General features: G+C 38.1%; 1 protein-coding gene across 3 annotated transcripts in view; it reads right to left on the reverse strand.

The window, feature by feature from the left end:
- Positions 1–6: 6 nt before the first annotated feature.
- Positions 7–15,166, reverse strand: part of COLEC10 (collectin sub-family member 10 (C-type lectin)) — a 51,052-nt gene continuing 35,892 nt past the window's right edge. For 2 of the 3 annotated variants that reach the window (XM_010863415.1, XM_010863414.1), the window contains 3 exons: positions 6,138–6,191; positions 4,302–4,397; positions 7–1,849 (listed from right to left, as the gene is read on the reverse strand). In XM_010863415.1, the coding sequence (XP_010861717.1) occupies positions 1,458–1,849; positions 4,302–4,397; positions 6,138–6,191 (542 nt within the window). In that variant the 3' untranslated portion in view covers positions 7–1,457. The remainder of the gene's footprint in view (positions 1,850–4,301; positions 4,398–6,137; positions 6,192–15,166) is intronic. The other variant, XR_827320.1, reaches the window with a different exon arrangement.

The raw sequence follows: 15,166 nt of genomic DNA on the forward strand, positions 1-15,166 counted from the left end.
GTGATATCATAGGAAAGCACCACTGATGTGAGGTTTTTACAACATACACTTACACAGAATAAAGCCCCTGCCGTGAAATGTCACCATGAGTGATATATTAGAGGCAAAGACCTTAGAGACATGATGTTAGTAGCACTGTGAAGTTTCCAGAGTTCTCTGAAGGCTTCACAAACTCTTTCCCTCATTCTCCATGCCCAAGAGAAGGAAAGTTGCTATGGATAAACCTAAGATGAGGAAAAAATGGAGACATATTAATAGAAGGAGGTCATCTTAGCACAAGAGTATAAATGAAATTGTTTGGGAACTAATCCTTGCTCTTTTGGGACGGTTCTTTTTTGGGCGGGGCTGTATAGTTGCCTTGCAACGTTGTGTTAGTTTCTGCTACACCACCAAGTACATCAGCTATAGTATACATACATCCCCTATCTTTTGGAACCCCCTCCATCTCCCCCACCCTACCTTTCCAGGTCACCATAGAGCACCGAGCTGAGCTCCCTGTGCTATACAGCTGCTTCCCACTAGCTTTATGTTTTACACATGGCAGTGCAAGTACATCAACCCATATCTCCCAGTTCTTCCTCACTCCCTCTTCCCCATTTCCACAAGACTGTTCACCACATCTGCATCTCTGTTCCTGCCCTACAAATAGATTCATCTGTACCATTTTTCTAGATTCCACATACATGCATTAATATACAGTATTTGTTTCTCTTTTTATCTTTTCAATTTCTAGAGTTCCCTTTTCCTCAGATCAGAGGGTTAATATCTGGAGGCCTGGGATTAAGTTGTGGGTGTACATAAAGGCGGCCCATGTTTGGTATACTTCAGTGAAGGCTGTCAATCAGAAGCATAAAATTTAACTATATGATTCCACATGGCCTAGAATAGGTCACTAGGCTAGAAGGTCCTCATATAGAGGTGTAAGGTTAAAGTATTTCAATGCCTGTGCAAACAGAGGACCTTGCAAGTGTGGCTATGGCCGTGGTGGGTGACTGGTCAAAGAACTGGGGACCTTGGGTTCAAAGACAGATAATACCTTGACATTACTAATAGAAGCCTTCTCATATATCTGGCTTTGAGCCTAGTCATTAACCCACTGTCCAGTTCATCATCCGCTGGGCCATATAGACAGTGGTTCAGGGCCTTAGAGAGAGTCAACAGAGCAAATGTCAAAAGAGCATTCCATTTGAGAAGTAGACAGCCATCTCCTATACAACGAGTGATTCACGTTCTCTCTTGGGACACCTAACCTGGTGAGCTACTGAATCAATAACATACCATGTATGAAAATGATCAAAATCATCGTGGATAAGCATGGCGATGAAGATCCCAAAGTTTAGTCTAGCATTTCTCACTTGGCTGGAGTCAGAATGAATGTAGTATAATTAGAAAAGGATGGATAAAAATAACAGCGACGATAGTCCCAGGGAAATGACGAATGTGTAGGGTGAGGGACGTTACTTTTTCTTCTTGATGAATTCACAGACAAAGTACATGGTAAGATGGCACTCGGTATCATTCCACCTGCCTGAGCTCAGCATCTCCACACAGTCCTCGTGGCCATAGGGGTCGCTGGGCTCACCCTCCTTCCAGTTGCTGTAGTTCTGCAGGGGAGTGTTATCTGTGAACACATACTGACCCTCCCTCTCCAGGTCGTTCACCCCGATGAACACCCGGAAGAAGCCACTCTTGGAGACGTAGTCAGCCAGCAGCGTGTTGGCAGCTTCGTCCTTGGGCATGGCTAGCATTCCACCCCGGATGCGGCAGTGGGTCAGGGATTCCCTGTAGTTCTTCTCCTCCTGCACGATGTAGTAGAATTTCTCTTCGGTTTCCCTAATCCCTGCTATGACTTTGCAGTGAGGAAAAGAAGAACGTGATTATCTGTCTCAAACAGAGAAAAGCTAAGTATATAATATTGCTAGATTTAAATAAATTTATTCAAGATTTAACAATTCTTTTGCCTATCATGAGGTAGGCACTGCTTCAGTGTTTTGTCCACCTTTGTAGCTGTCTGATAAAGAACCAATTCCTGTCACTGGCCCTCCCCTGTCTTTCCTCCTTTACTTCCCACACAGTGTGAAGCAGAGAGCTGTTTGGACAAAGATATGTTATATGAACTGTCACCCAGCTCATCTCAGATAATCTTTCCCCCCTAATGTATGCTTTTTCCACCCTTATAGTTCCATGAGCACACCCTTCCCTCTTCCCCTTCCATGCCTTTCATGCCTGGAAAGTCTTCTTGGTGCTTAATCTGGCAAATTCCTACCCATCCTTCAGATTTCAGTCAAAACGCTTTCTCCTATAAGAGCCTTTCCAATGCCCCTGGACAGAGACAGGTGCTGTTGCGCTTTCTCCCCTGTGTTCCCACTGACCCCTTCACTTCATAGCACTCGACACATTTTAGCCTAATTGTGTATCTCTTAAGCTTGTGAACATCTTAAGGCCCAAGACCATGTCCTTGTCACTCTGTAGTCTCAGTGCCTGCAACAGTGCAGGATAGTGGTAAAGGCTTATTGGACTGATACAGAAATAATATAGAATTTCATCCACTTCTGGCCAGGTTCCCAGACTGTGAATATATGCATCAACTGAGATGGTCTGTACTTCACTCCTGTACTGCAAGGAGATCAAATCAGTCAATCCTAAAGGAAATCAATCCTGAATATTCATTGGAAGGACTGATGCTGAAGCTGAAGCTCTAATACTTTGAACACCTGATGTGAAGAACTGACTCATTGGAAAAGACCCTGAGAATGGGAAAGATTGAAGGCAAGAGGAGAAGGGGGCCATAGAGAATGAGATGGTTGGATGACATCAGTGAATCCACGGACATGAGTTTGAGCAAGCTGCGGGAGACAGTGAAGGACAGGGAAGACTGGTGTGCTGCAGTCCATGGGGTCTCAAGGCACTGGACAGGAGTTAGCAAACTGAACAACAACACATAATTCACTTCAGGTACATAAAATAGATTGAGCTTCTGAGTAAGATTCAGGAGAGAATTAGGAAGTCAGTATCATCCCAAGATCATGATATGCTATATATGTTTTGGGCTTTGTGGTTCAAGCACACACAAACACATATATATGTATATATACCCTTAAGGGCCTATAAGTTAAAATTTACAAATAAAACTATGAGAACTCAAATGTTAAGAACTATAGCACTATGTTAAACCTCTGGAGTTTGGTTTATTCATTGGGGTCAAAGTCAGGTCAGAGGCAGCATCTGTACAGGTTATAACCAGAGTTATAACTGAGGGTTAATTAATATCAAACATTTCCTATGCCTCTAGTATTACAAGATGAGGATGGACACAAGGTAGCATTTGTGTGCCTCTACTAATGTAAGTAAATACTCCTGGATTATAATATTTCTGTACCATTGTATGGAAAACCCCAAATGAACTTTTTGGCCAACCCAATAAATAAAAGTACAACAAAGTGAAAATAGTTGTAACAGCAACTAGAACAGCCCCCTGATTCATACTGTCTCAGGAGCGAGCACATAAACCCCACTTTAAGGGTCTTACTGCTAACCATCCTGGGGAAATACGAGAGAAAACAAAAAGGGTAACGTGAACTAGCACAGTTTAGAGAAATGCATGATGTTCTCACTGACTTGTACTGAGGGCAGAGGAGTCAGTGAATTCAAATCCTTGTATTCAAATCCTTCCTCCACTGCTCATTAGCGTGTATCTATGGGCAAGGTAATCTCTCTAAACTTCAGTCTAATCATAAAAATTAGTATTATTGCAAGTAATCAACAAAGCAACTACTGTTTTCATGACTATTTTTATTTTCTAAGATGCTGGTTGTTGGGCTCTTGTTGTCTCTTTTTTTCTTAAGGCCCAGGTACTCAAACTCTGCCTTTTCTCCCTCCCCCTCTGTCACTAAAATCCCCTTTTCTACCTATAGGAATGGACATATGTATGTCCACAGGACCTGAAGTATACTAGAGTAAGTGGATAATCAGGATTCTAAGAGAGCTATAAACTGGAGACACTATCTCAATAATCCTTTGCCCAAACTAAGTTAGTTTCTGCTAGGGATATTGGAATTGCAGTGGTTTGTTTTTGTTTCTTTAAGAAAAAGATTGTTTTATTTTTAAATTTGTATTTATTTATTCATTTAGGTCATGTGACATTCAAGATCTTGGTTCCTCAGCCAGAGAAAGAAACCATGCCCCCTGCAGTGGAAGGGAAGAGCCCTAACCACTAGACAGCCAGGAAAATCCCAGAATTGCCATGTTGAAAGAGATAGATCCGTGGATAAATATCACAAAGCAAATGAGAATAGACTCACCATTCTTAACAAACTTCATTGAAGTCTTAAGGCGAGCCACACTGATGTCTAGCTGTCCAACAACTTTTCGGTATCTTCCACAATCACAGACAGTACCTTTTAAATGACAAAGCTGTCAATTCATGTTGATGCCCATGAAGAATGGATAAGAGAGGCAATTGCTCTCTTCCCAATATTTACTGTCTTTTTCTAGTCTAGCTATGTCTTTCTGTGAACGGTGATGCTTTTTGTCTTTTATTAAAGACAAGGTTTCCAATATACAGGAATTCTGAATATATCTTTTACAATAATTTGAAGGAGTTAAAAGAGAGTTCTAAACCATTTTTTTAAAAAGAACAGTAAATGTGACAAACCACTGCTCACATATTGGGAATCATTTGGCATTTTTGTTGAACACAGAGTGTACCTCTACAGTCTCAGAATAAAATCTTTACAGCGTTTTAAAAACATATTTCTAGTTTTCTCTTGTGTTACTGTATTGTTAGTTGGGAGAAACCTTTCATGACAAAATTAATGTTAATTCTGATTATCCATTTGGAGTATAGCTTAATGTTTCGAGGACTAAGTTTAAATCTTGTGAATAGATTCATCTTATAATTTTAAGAGCAAGTTGTCCCATTTGTGGATTAACTATGATTTTAATTTCTGCCACTAATTTCCCTTCACTCATTTACCTTTCAATCACCTACTGATAATGTGGCTGAGAAAAAGCTGTAAGGAAAATGATGTAAAGTAAATGCTTCTTTTTTCCTATTTAACGATGCTTCATGTCAACATTTCCATTTGCTTTTTTCTCTGATGGTTGAAAAGCAAAATGAATTTTACTAGCCAAAGTGGGGGAAAATCTGTGGCTTTATTTATCCATATTCACAGTTAAATATAAGGAATTTAAAACAGTTCTTAGAATTAGGCTTCTCTACGTCTTTATGGATAAGGGCTTCCCAGGTGGCTCAGTGGTAGAGAATCCACTTGCCAATGAAGGAGATGCAAAAGATGTGGGTTTGATCCCTTGGGTTGGGAAGATCCCCTGGAGGAGGAAATGGCAACCCACTCCAGTATTCTTGCTGGGAAAATCCCATGGACAGAGAAGCTTGGCAGGCTACAGTCCATGGGGTCACAAAGAGTCTGATATGACTGAGCAACTAAGCATGCATGCGCTCACACCTTTACGGATAGAAATAATAGAAGCTCACCAGGAATGGGCTACTTTCTTTCCCTGCATCAAGCACTGGAAAGAGTCCTCTTTTCAGTATCAGGGAGAGGCTTCCGGACCACTGATGCATGTTCTGTAACCGCCAGGACTCTGTCCATCAGGCCAGTTTGCTGGTGACAAAATGCTTGGCCAGTGTTTGGTTGAGACTCTGGTGAAAGGCTGAGCCTATTGCTGGTCCTATTGCTGAGGCCCTTGTGGATTTTCCTCTTGGTCTAGGGGGATGAGGGCTGCTTCCTGATGTACTAGAATTGCTACCTCAAGCAAGCGTGGCAGGGGTGGAATGAACCACCGTCCTTCCACCCCTTCCACAGGGCCTGAAAAGTCACCACTAGAGAGAGAGGAGAATTTCCTTCCTTCCTTCCCTCTGGCCCAAGGAAAAGGAGGTTAATCACACTGAACAGACTATTGTTCTTCTATTAAATATATTTATTTTTGAGACAAATAGTTTTGTAATGATGTTAAAAATTAAAAAGAAAAGCAACCTGAATATCTATCAACAGAGGAATGGATAAAGAAAATGTGGCTGATTCATTTTGCTGTACAGTAGAAACTAATACGACATTGTAAAGCAACCACACTACAATAAAAATTAATTTAAAAAAGAAAAAATGAGCATATTATACCTGCTTTGCCTTTTCCACCAGGTATTCCAGGCAAACCCTTTTCCCCTTTGTCACCTGAAGAAAAACAATAGCCATGAAAAGAACAACTAAATAAAATAGTACTATTAAGGAGTAGAATTAAATGCATAAAATATAATGAAATATAATTATATCAGGCAGACAATATATTACGTACTTAAAATAAGAAGAAAGAGGTTTTAAACTTCATTTGTAATATCTCCAAGTAATATTTACTAATATTATAAAAATAATTTGGTTTTGAGTTGGCTGCACAGGTATAACTAATCAAATAAGTCATAATTTAATTAGATGGAATACAGAATTCCAGCTGAATGTATAAACATTTAATTTTGTGTCATTTATGCCACTAACATGTTTTTATAATGTGGCCTTCTAGGCACAGCTAATACAATATTCTGCATGTTTTTAATTTTTAAAGTTCCATTGCTTTACATATCTGAATCAATTGATTAGCATAACACAGTGTCTGTGTATTTATTATATTATGCCCCTAAGTTCTTCCATGTGGCTTTGCCCTTGGATTTTCAAAAACATATATTGTGCTTTTTCAATTTAATTCAACAAATACATACTATTTACTTACTCTATGAAAGACAAAACATTTGCTTGGTGCTTTGAAAAGAGATAAAGAGAGACAAGATTAAACTTTTGGCTTGAAAGAATTTATGCTTTTTGGAAGAGATGTGATGTATGCAAATACTGATACTATTAAGTTGTGTCAAAAATCTTATTCTGAAATATCAACCTTGATAATTTTCCTTTCTGCTCTTTTTTTTATGTGACCTTTTTCTTAATCAGAGACATCGACAAAATAAATTTGAGAATCAGAATTGTTAAAGCAGAGAGAAAAAAAAGTTGACTTTTTTCAACTTCAAAATAGGCTCTTGAAGTCCACATCAGACACAATAATTGAAAGCAAAAGCTTTTGATTTATAAGAGGAAATGTTTGGCTGAACTTTGGGGGAATCAAAAGAGAAGATCCTGATAGAAGTAAAATAGAGCTTATGCTTCAGTGGAGATCTGGAAAAAGAATAAGAAAAAATTCAGGGAGATAAATACAGGATGATAGTCATACAGGCTAAAGAAGAGTATGAGGTTTACTCTTGTAGGACAATGATATGGCCAGAATTGGGTAAATAACGGAGGGGACAATGTAAAGGGGAATGGAGTCAGCATTGAGGTTCTGCCTAATTCCTTCCTTTCCCAACAAAAAGGGAAAACTGAAAGGATCCCCCATATTGCCTGTCCATTAGCTATTCTGTCTTTGCTGATCACTTTTCATTAAGAGTCCTGTGCTTGTTGATCATTGATCATCCAGAAATTCATGCTGACCAGGGCATCAAGGATTTGCTGAGCCTTTCCTAATTGACCCACATGGATGCTTTTCTTTACAGTGATGCCAGACCTTCAGGAGCTCCCCAGATAAAAGGAGGGGGCTCCTTGAAACTCTGAATGTAGTTTGAGTATGCACTGGAATGTCTCTGAACCTTGGGCTTAGATGAAATGAGACCATGGTGAAATCTATGACAATGGAATGTGGTAAATATTGTAAGAGATACCATGAACAGAGATAACATACTCTGTCCAATGTTAGAGGGAGCTGGCAGAGATAGTGCTCCAGCTGGAAGAATGGAGGAAGGCTCTCCTGAGGCGATGGTGCTGGAGTTTCAGCAGGTGGCGGTGGGAGCCAGGTAGTAGATCCCATACAGCAGTAGTTGGGAAAGAAGCATAAAAGTATGCCAAGCATCCTCATAAGGAAGATTGATCTGGACACATCAGATCTGTGTCCCGAAAACTCCTCATTTCTCTTATGTGTAAACTGGAAAAGATAAGACTGGATTTGAGACAATGTTAATGGAAGAAAGGGAATATATGTTTGCTGAGTGCCAATCATTTGTCAAGTATTGTTTGGATACTTTAGAGGTATTGTTATATGAAATCCAATGAGCTATGTGCTATCATTATCTTTATTCTATCAACTGAAGAAATTGAGAGGAAGGCAAAATGAATGACTCAAGGACATCCAACAATTCAAAAGCAGTGCTGCTATTAAAACCCAACCACTTCTGACTTCCCAGATTGCAGTACTTTTCAAATAATTTAACCAACAATATAATGAAGGGAAGCAAAATCTTCAAAAAGAGCTCTAATGTTGAAAGTAATGTAAGTCTTATCATCACCAAAAACAGTATGGACTTGAAAGATCATATGAATCTGGCTTCATATTTTAATTTAAAAATAGTTTATTTTCTTTATATGTGAATCTCTTTCAATTCAACATGAGTTGAAAAGTGATTCTAGCTCTGCTATGATCCTAGTTCTGGTCTAAGTCCAATAATAAACATTTAAAAAGTATTCATAAAGTATTTGCTTTAGAAAATTTTAGGCTCTTGGAGAACTTCGCTGGTAGTCCAGTGGTTGGGACTCCATGCTTTCACTGCTGAGGATGCTGGTTCAATCCCTAGTTGAGGAAGTAGGATCCCACAGTCTGTGCAGCATGGCCAAAATGTTAGGTTTTTAAGGAAAACAAAGCGCACATAAGAGACCAAGGAGATGAGACACTACCTTTATTACTCCCTAACAGAGAGAAATAAAAGAAATGTCTGGTGGGTATTCAAAGAAGGCAAAGATGACTACGGATCAGAGTAGGAAAGGAAGGCCTCTTTGAAACAGCAGCCTTTAACTGGATGTTAACAATGTGGAGAATAGATTCTTGAATTGATACATGGACTTTTTCTGAGAAGATGTAAGCACTGTGACTACGTTCCAGTATTTTGACATGAATTCCTTTCCTTTTTTTAACAGATGGGGAAGTCAAAACAGTATGGTGGAGTGAAAAACCGCAGAAGTCTGAACAACCAGGGTTTGAATGCTGACTCTGCGTCTTACTAGCTAAACATGGACCAGTTACTTAATTCCTTTAAATTTCCATTTCTTCATTTTTAAAGTGGAATGATGGTGCCTAAAGTCATAAGAAGGATAAATTAGACAATGTCATGGGATTAGGTCTGTGCTTGACTTGTAGAGGGTATTTAACCAACATTTGCTTCCATGCACTAAATCAGAGTTACAGTAACGGAAAGCGTGCCAAGTAGTTAGCCAGTTCATGGTGGATGTGAGCTCATTGTGTCTATTTCCCCAAAATGAAATCTGGTTTAAAGCCACATATAAAAATTAATTTTTGACCCATAAGTAAGAACACCTCTGTATTAACTGTCTTAAGGTTGAAGAATCAGAGGTTGCATTTAAACAAACACTGTGATACTGTCACTGTAAAAGGATTATCGACCTTAAATAAAAGCATCTATTTTGCTATGAGATTGAATTTACCTATACTAAATCATCCTTTCCTATTCCTGAAATGAAATATTGACATCCAGAAAGCTACCTTCTCCATTCAAGTGACAACATTAAGGTCAGCCCAGAAAGTTGAGATTAATCTGAGTCAGTGAAAAATTTAGAAGGACCAGCGACAAAATGAGGACAATAAATTTCAAAGTACAGATTAAAAATGAAATTAATCCAGGTGAGCCAGAACACTGAACCTCCATTTTCAAAAATATTCCAGGACATGCTCATAATTTTTCAAGGCATATCTCTGGAGGAGAAAAAAACTTAGCCAGTATTGAAAACTAATGTTAAGGGAAAGTAGTAGCTAACAGAAATAAAGAGTAGAAAAGAGAGTCACATCATAGGAAATGATATATATCATTTATTTTTTCATTCTTAATGCAATAAACATTTAGTTTCTCCTTTATAGTAGACATTAGAATAAAATGATTAAAAAGCAGGATTTCCCCAAAACAACTTATATGTATTTAAACAAATAGATCTGATATAGCTTCCGTTCATTTCCTCCAGAAATTCATAGCCTGTTGAATGACACAGACAAGTTAACAAGGCATAGTGGTAATACAGTGATAGGTGTGCACTAGGTGCATATGTATAAGAGTTTGAATAAGGAATTGGCCTGAAGAAGATCAGATCAGTCGTTCAGTCGTGTCCGACTCTTTTCGACCCCATGAATCGCAGCATGCCAGGCCTCTCTGTCCATCACCAACTCCCGGAGTTCACTCAGACTCACGTCTATCGAGTCAGTGATGCCATCCAGCCATCTCATCCTCTGTCGTCCCCTTCTCCTCTTGCCCCCAATCCCTCTCAGTATCAGAGTCTTTTCCAATGAGTCAACTCTTCACATGAGGTGGCCAAAGTACTGGAGTTAAGTTTTAGCATCATTGCTTCCAAAGAAATCCCAGGGCTGATCTCCTTCAGAATGGACTGGTTGGATCTCCTTACAGTCCAAGGGACTCTCAAGAGTCTTCTCCAACACCACAGTTCAAAAGCATCAATTCTTTGGCGCTCAGCCTTCTTCACAGTCCAACTCTCACATCCATACATGACCACAGGGAAAACCATAGCCTTGACTAGACGAACCTTTGTTGGCAAAGTAATGTCTCTGCTTTTGAATATGCTATCTAGGTTGGTTATAACTTTCCTTCCAAGGAGTGAGCATCTTTTAACCCTATCCGTTCCAGACTGCTGCTTCTCCAATATTTGGAACTTCATCCATTTTGAGGCTCAGATAATCATAGTACAGTTTTCAACCTTCCCCTTGTCTCTGTTGTTTACCACCCTCTCTTCAAGAGTTATCTAGTCTTAATCTATGGAAGGATTAAGACTTGGCTCAAAGTCATGAACTTCAACTCTCCTGGTTGGAGTCTCATCTAGATTCGACATATCTAAATCTAGGAAAGTTCAACATCTAGAATAATTCACTGAAAAATGAAGGTCTTGAATTTTGGATGTGTTCACTGCAATAACTTAGTCTCCGCCTCCACTTCTGCTCATCTCTAGGGAAATACTTGAGATCTTAACCTTATATAATGTGATTGCATCTCAGAAATCTTGAAGTCCAACATCCCATACTCTAGTTACACCTTTCCATCCCTTAAACATTTGTTAAGTGAAGCTGATATAACCAGAGGCAGATTCATGATGATTTTATCCAAAGCTTATACAATTTGAGGAGACTTTTTAAAAAAAATACCAAATTCCAAATTAAAAAGTACTGATAAAAATCAACACATTATAAGAAAAGAAATAAAACTAAATGACTAAATTTTACAAGTAGTCAAGTGCCACATTACAAAATTCACTTAAAAATGTAACATTTTAATTAATAAATGAATTTTGTGCATCTACAATTGTTCTTTTCATATATAATATGCTGTGTATGTTTGGCTGCATTCATATTCATCCACTTGACCTAGCAATATTTATTGATAGGTGTCTCATTTCCCATTTCAAAATATCACCTTTGCATAACTCAAGTTTGGGGTCTGTTTCTGCATTGTTTATTTCTTTCCACTGGTCTATTTGTCTCTGCACTAAATCAACATTATTGTAATTGCTTAGCTTTATAATAAATGCTTAAATTTATTAAACATTAATTTATAACATTTATTTGATTTAAATCTTTCACTTTTGTTTTTATTTTTCAAGATAGTCTTTGGGTATCCATGGTCCTTTTCATTTCCATATAAATTTTGAATTGGCTTATCAGATACCAAGAGAACTACTTCTGGGATGTTAATTGAGAAAAGACTGAAACTACAGATCAAATTTGGGACATCTTAACACTATGTCTAAGGGATATGTTAAGGGATGGAAAGGTGTAACTAGAGTATGGGATGTTGGACTTCAAGATTTCTGAGATGCAATCACATTATATAAGGTTAACATAGATTGAGTCTCCTAATCTATGAATGTAGCTTTACTTCCATCTCCTTAGATAATCTTTAATTTCTCTCATTATAATCATGTAGTGTTTGTTGTAGAGAGCTTATACATCTTTTGTTAGATTTATTTCTAGATATTTGCTATAATAAAGGGAATCTTTTTAATTTTTTTTTAAAGTTTTAAAAATTGTTTCTAGTACTTAGTAACAAAAATTGATTTTTGTAAATTAAAGCTCTGCCTGCATGTTTAGTCATGTCCAACTCCCACCAGGCTCCTCTGTCCTTGGGATTCTCCAGGCAAGGATACTGGAGTGGCTTGTCATCCCTCCTCCAGGGGATCTTTTTCGCCAGGGACTGAACTTGCATCTCCTTCAGCTCCTGCATTGGCAGGTGGATTCTTACCATAGCACCACCTGGGAAGCCCCTTGTTAAGCTATCTTTAAAAACAATACAAATAGCTTATCTGTAGATTCTTTTGATTTTTCTGGGTATGTTACATGATCAGGAAATAATCACCTTCTTAATCACCTTCTTATTTCTCCATTTCCAACTATTGTGATTCTTATCTCTTATTCTGGCATTTTTCCTCTGGCTAGACCCTCTTCTATAATGTTGACTAGACTTGATGAGGGCTATACTTATCTCATTTCCATTATCAGGAGAGCAGTGTTCAATATTTCACTACCAAATATGATTTTTAAATAAGTTTTCATTGATGCTATTCCTTTTTATTCCTTTTCATATTAAATGTTCCCCTTGATTTTGTTTGCTAAAATTAAAAAAAAATTAATGGGCATGTGTTGACTATTTTATTCAGAATTTCATAAGTTCTAACTGGAGGTTCTTATTTTTGAAATGAAAAATAAAAGAGTCCCATTTCCTGGGCCACTCATCTCTGGCAGACTTTGAACACCAATTAAGTCTGAGCAACTTTCTGCTCGAGTCTCTTGGTCCTTTACTGCCTCACATGTGAATCTGTAAATAAGGAAAAATGGATCAGGATGTAGAGCCTACCTTGGTGCAGTCCGCTTCTTCTCCAGATCACAGCCCCTAAAGTCTATTCAATTTGGTTGCCCTCTCATGCCTTCAAATATGTTTGTTTGTTTGTTTTTGACTCAACTAGTCATTCTTAGCAGAAGGATTCATGCAGGTGAATCTCTCATAGCCTGTAGCAGAAATCTGGATTTTGTCTTTGTTATAAACAATGTAAGTCATTTTTCTCACCTCACAACTTATTATTGATGGTGTATGTAAATTAAAAATATTGTCAAACTTGAAAATACCCCTGTAAAGTCTTGTTCACATATGAGCTGTTAGATTTGAAAATTTTTCCACTGATGAACAATGCCCGGTACATTTCATACCCTGTTTCTTTTGTACAACCTACACATTTCTTGGGCTGGATGCCCTGGACATATTCCTATGATGATCTGACCTCTGCCCCTGCACTTTTCCATCATGACTTTGGATACATCTGCACGGTAGGTGGTAGAAGTATTCCTGGAAGCTATTCCTACATCAGAATTGTTAGCAGGAGCTTAACTGTACATGGAAGTGACGACAAACTACAGAGATATATTCCATTAAGTCCAAATGAAATATTTCCTCTATTCAAGTTCTTCTTAACTAGCTCCCAAAACACTTGTATCCATTCCAAAAACTGATACAAGGAGAAGTATGATGGAAGAAAGTTGGATTAGAAGACAGGACTCTTTTTTTTTAGGCTGTTATTGTCTTTATTTTGTCCATGAGGGAACTGAAGCACAGATAGATTAAGAAATGTACACAAGGTCAAATATATATAAGAAAGACCCTGAGTGGATTGAAACCCAATCATTCTGATTTCAAACCTCAAGAGCTTAAATACTCTGCTGTATGACAAACCAAATAATCCATGGTAGAAGATGTTCATAGCTTAATGGATGATCAAGCTCAGGCTGGGAGCACAAAAGAAAGGAGGGGTTCAGGAAAAGCCTTATCAAGAAGTCTATTTTTCTATGGTTTCAAAGAATGAGAGGTATTTTGACTGACAGTGACGGACAAAGAGGTGTCGAGGGGTAGAAAATTGTCTGAGTAAAGGCAGAGGGCAGGAGAAGACACCTTGACGTGTCGGGGAAACAGCAAAAGGAGACAGTACTCTTAATCCATGCATTCCAGTGGGGACAGAATCACCTCACAGACCAAAAGTCAGTGCAGCAGGGGTGAAACATCTTACTCTTTTGAAATATATAAAGTAGAAATATACACAAACTACATAACGTGGTCCACTGGTGGGAAGTTTTTGGAGATTCGCAACAATTTGAAAAATCTCACATATAAACTTCATAGACTAGACATACAAAAAAAATTAAGATGAAGGTATGTCATGAATACATAAAATGTATGCATTAAATAGAATAGATATACCATAAAATATCTACAAATTGATTATAGAAAGTTAATATTTATCAAAACTTCTATACACAATCGCAGGCCATACATGGTGCCATTCCCAGGTATGAGAAATGTAAACATAATGATGCAGTATTAAATCATAACTGTATACATTTAACTGGAGTAAATACTGTTCCAACAACACAAGAGAAGACTCTACACATGGACATCACCAGATGGTCAACAAAAAATCAGATTGTTTATATTCTTTGCAGCCAAAGATGGAGAAGCTCTATATAGTCAGCAAAAACAAGACTGGGAGCTGACTGTGGCTCATATCATGAACTCCTTATTGCCAAATTCAGACTTAAATTGAAGAAAGTAGGGAAAACCACTAGACCATTCAGGTATGACCTAAATCAAATTCCTTATGATTATACAGTGCAAGTGAGAAATAGATTTAAGGGCCTAGATATGATAGATAGAGTGCCTGATGAACTATGGACGGAGGTTATTGACATTGTACAGGAGACAGGGATCAAGACCATCCCCATGGAAAAGAAATGCAAAAAAGCAAATTGGCTGTCTGGGGAGGCCTTACAAATAGCTGTGAAAAGAAGAGAAGTGAAAAGCAAAGGAGAAAAGGAAAGATATAAGCATCTGAATGCAAAGTTCCAAAGAATAGCAAGAAGAGATAAGAAAGCCTTCTTCAGCGATCAATGCAAAGAAATAGAGGAAAACAACAGAATGGGAAAGACTAAAGATCTCTTCAAGAAACTTAGAGATACCAAGGGAACATTTCAGGCAAAGATGGGCTCGATAAAGGATAGAAATGGTATGGACTGAACAGAAGCAGAAGATATTAAGAAGAGGTGGCAAGAATACACAGAAGAACTG

Source organism: Bison bison, unplaced genomic scaffold, assembly GCF_000754665.1.
Source record: "Bison bison bison isolate TAMUID 2011002044 unplaced genomic scaffold, Bison_UMD1.0 scf7180017864491, whole genome shotgun sequence".
In the NCBI taxonomy this organism is placed as follows: Eukaryota; Metazoa; Chordata; class Mammalia; order Artiodactyla; family Bovidae; genus Bison; species Bison bison.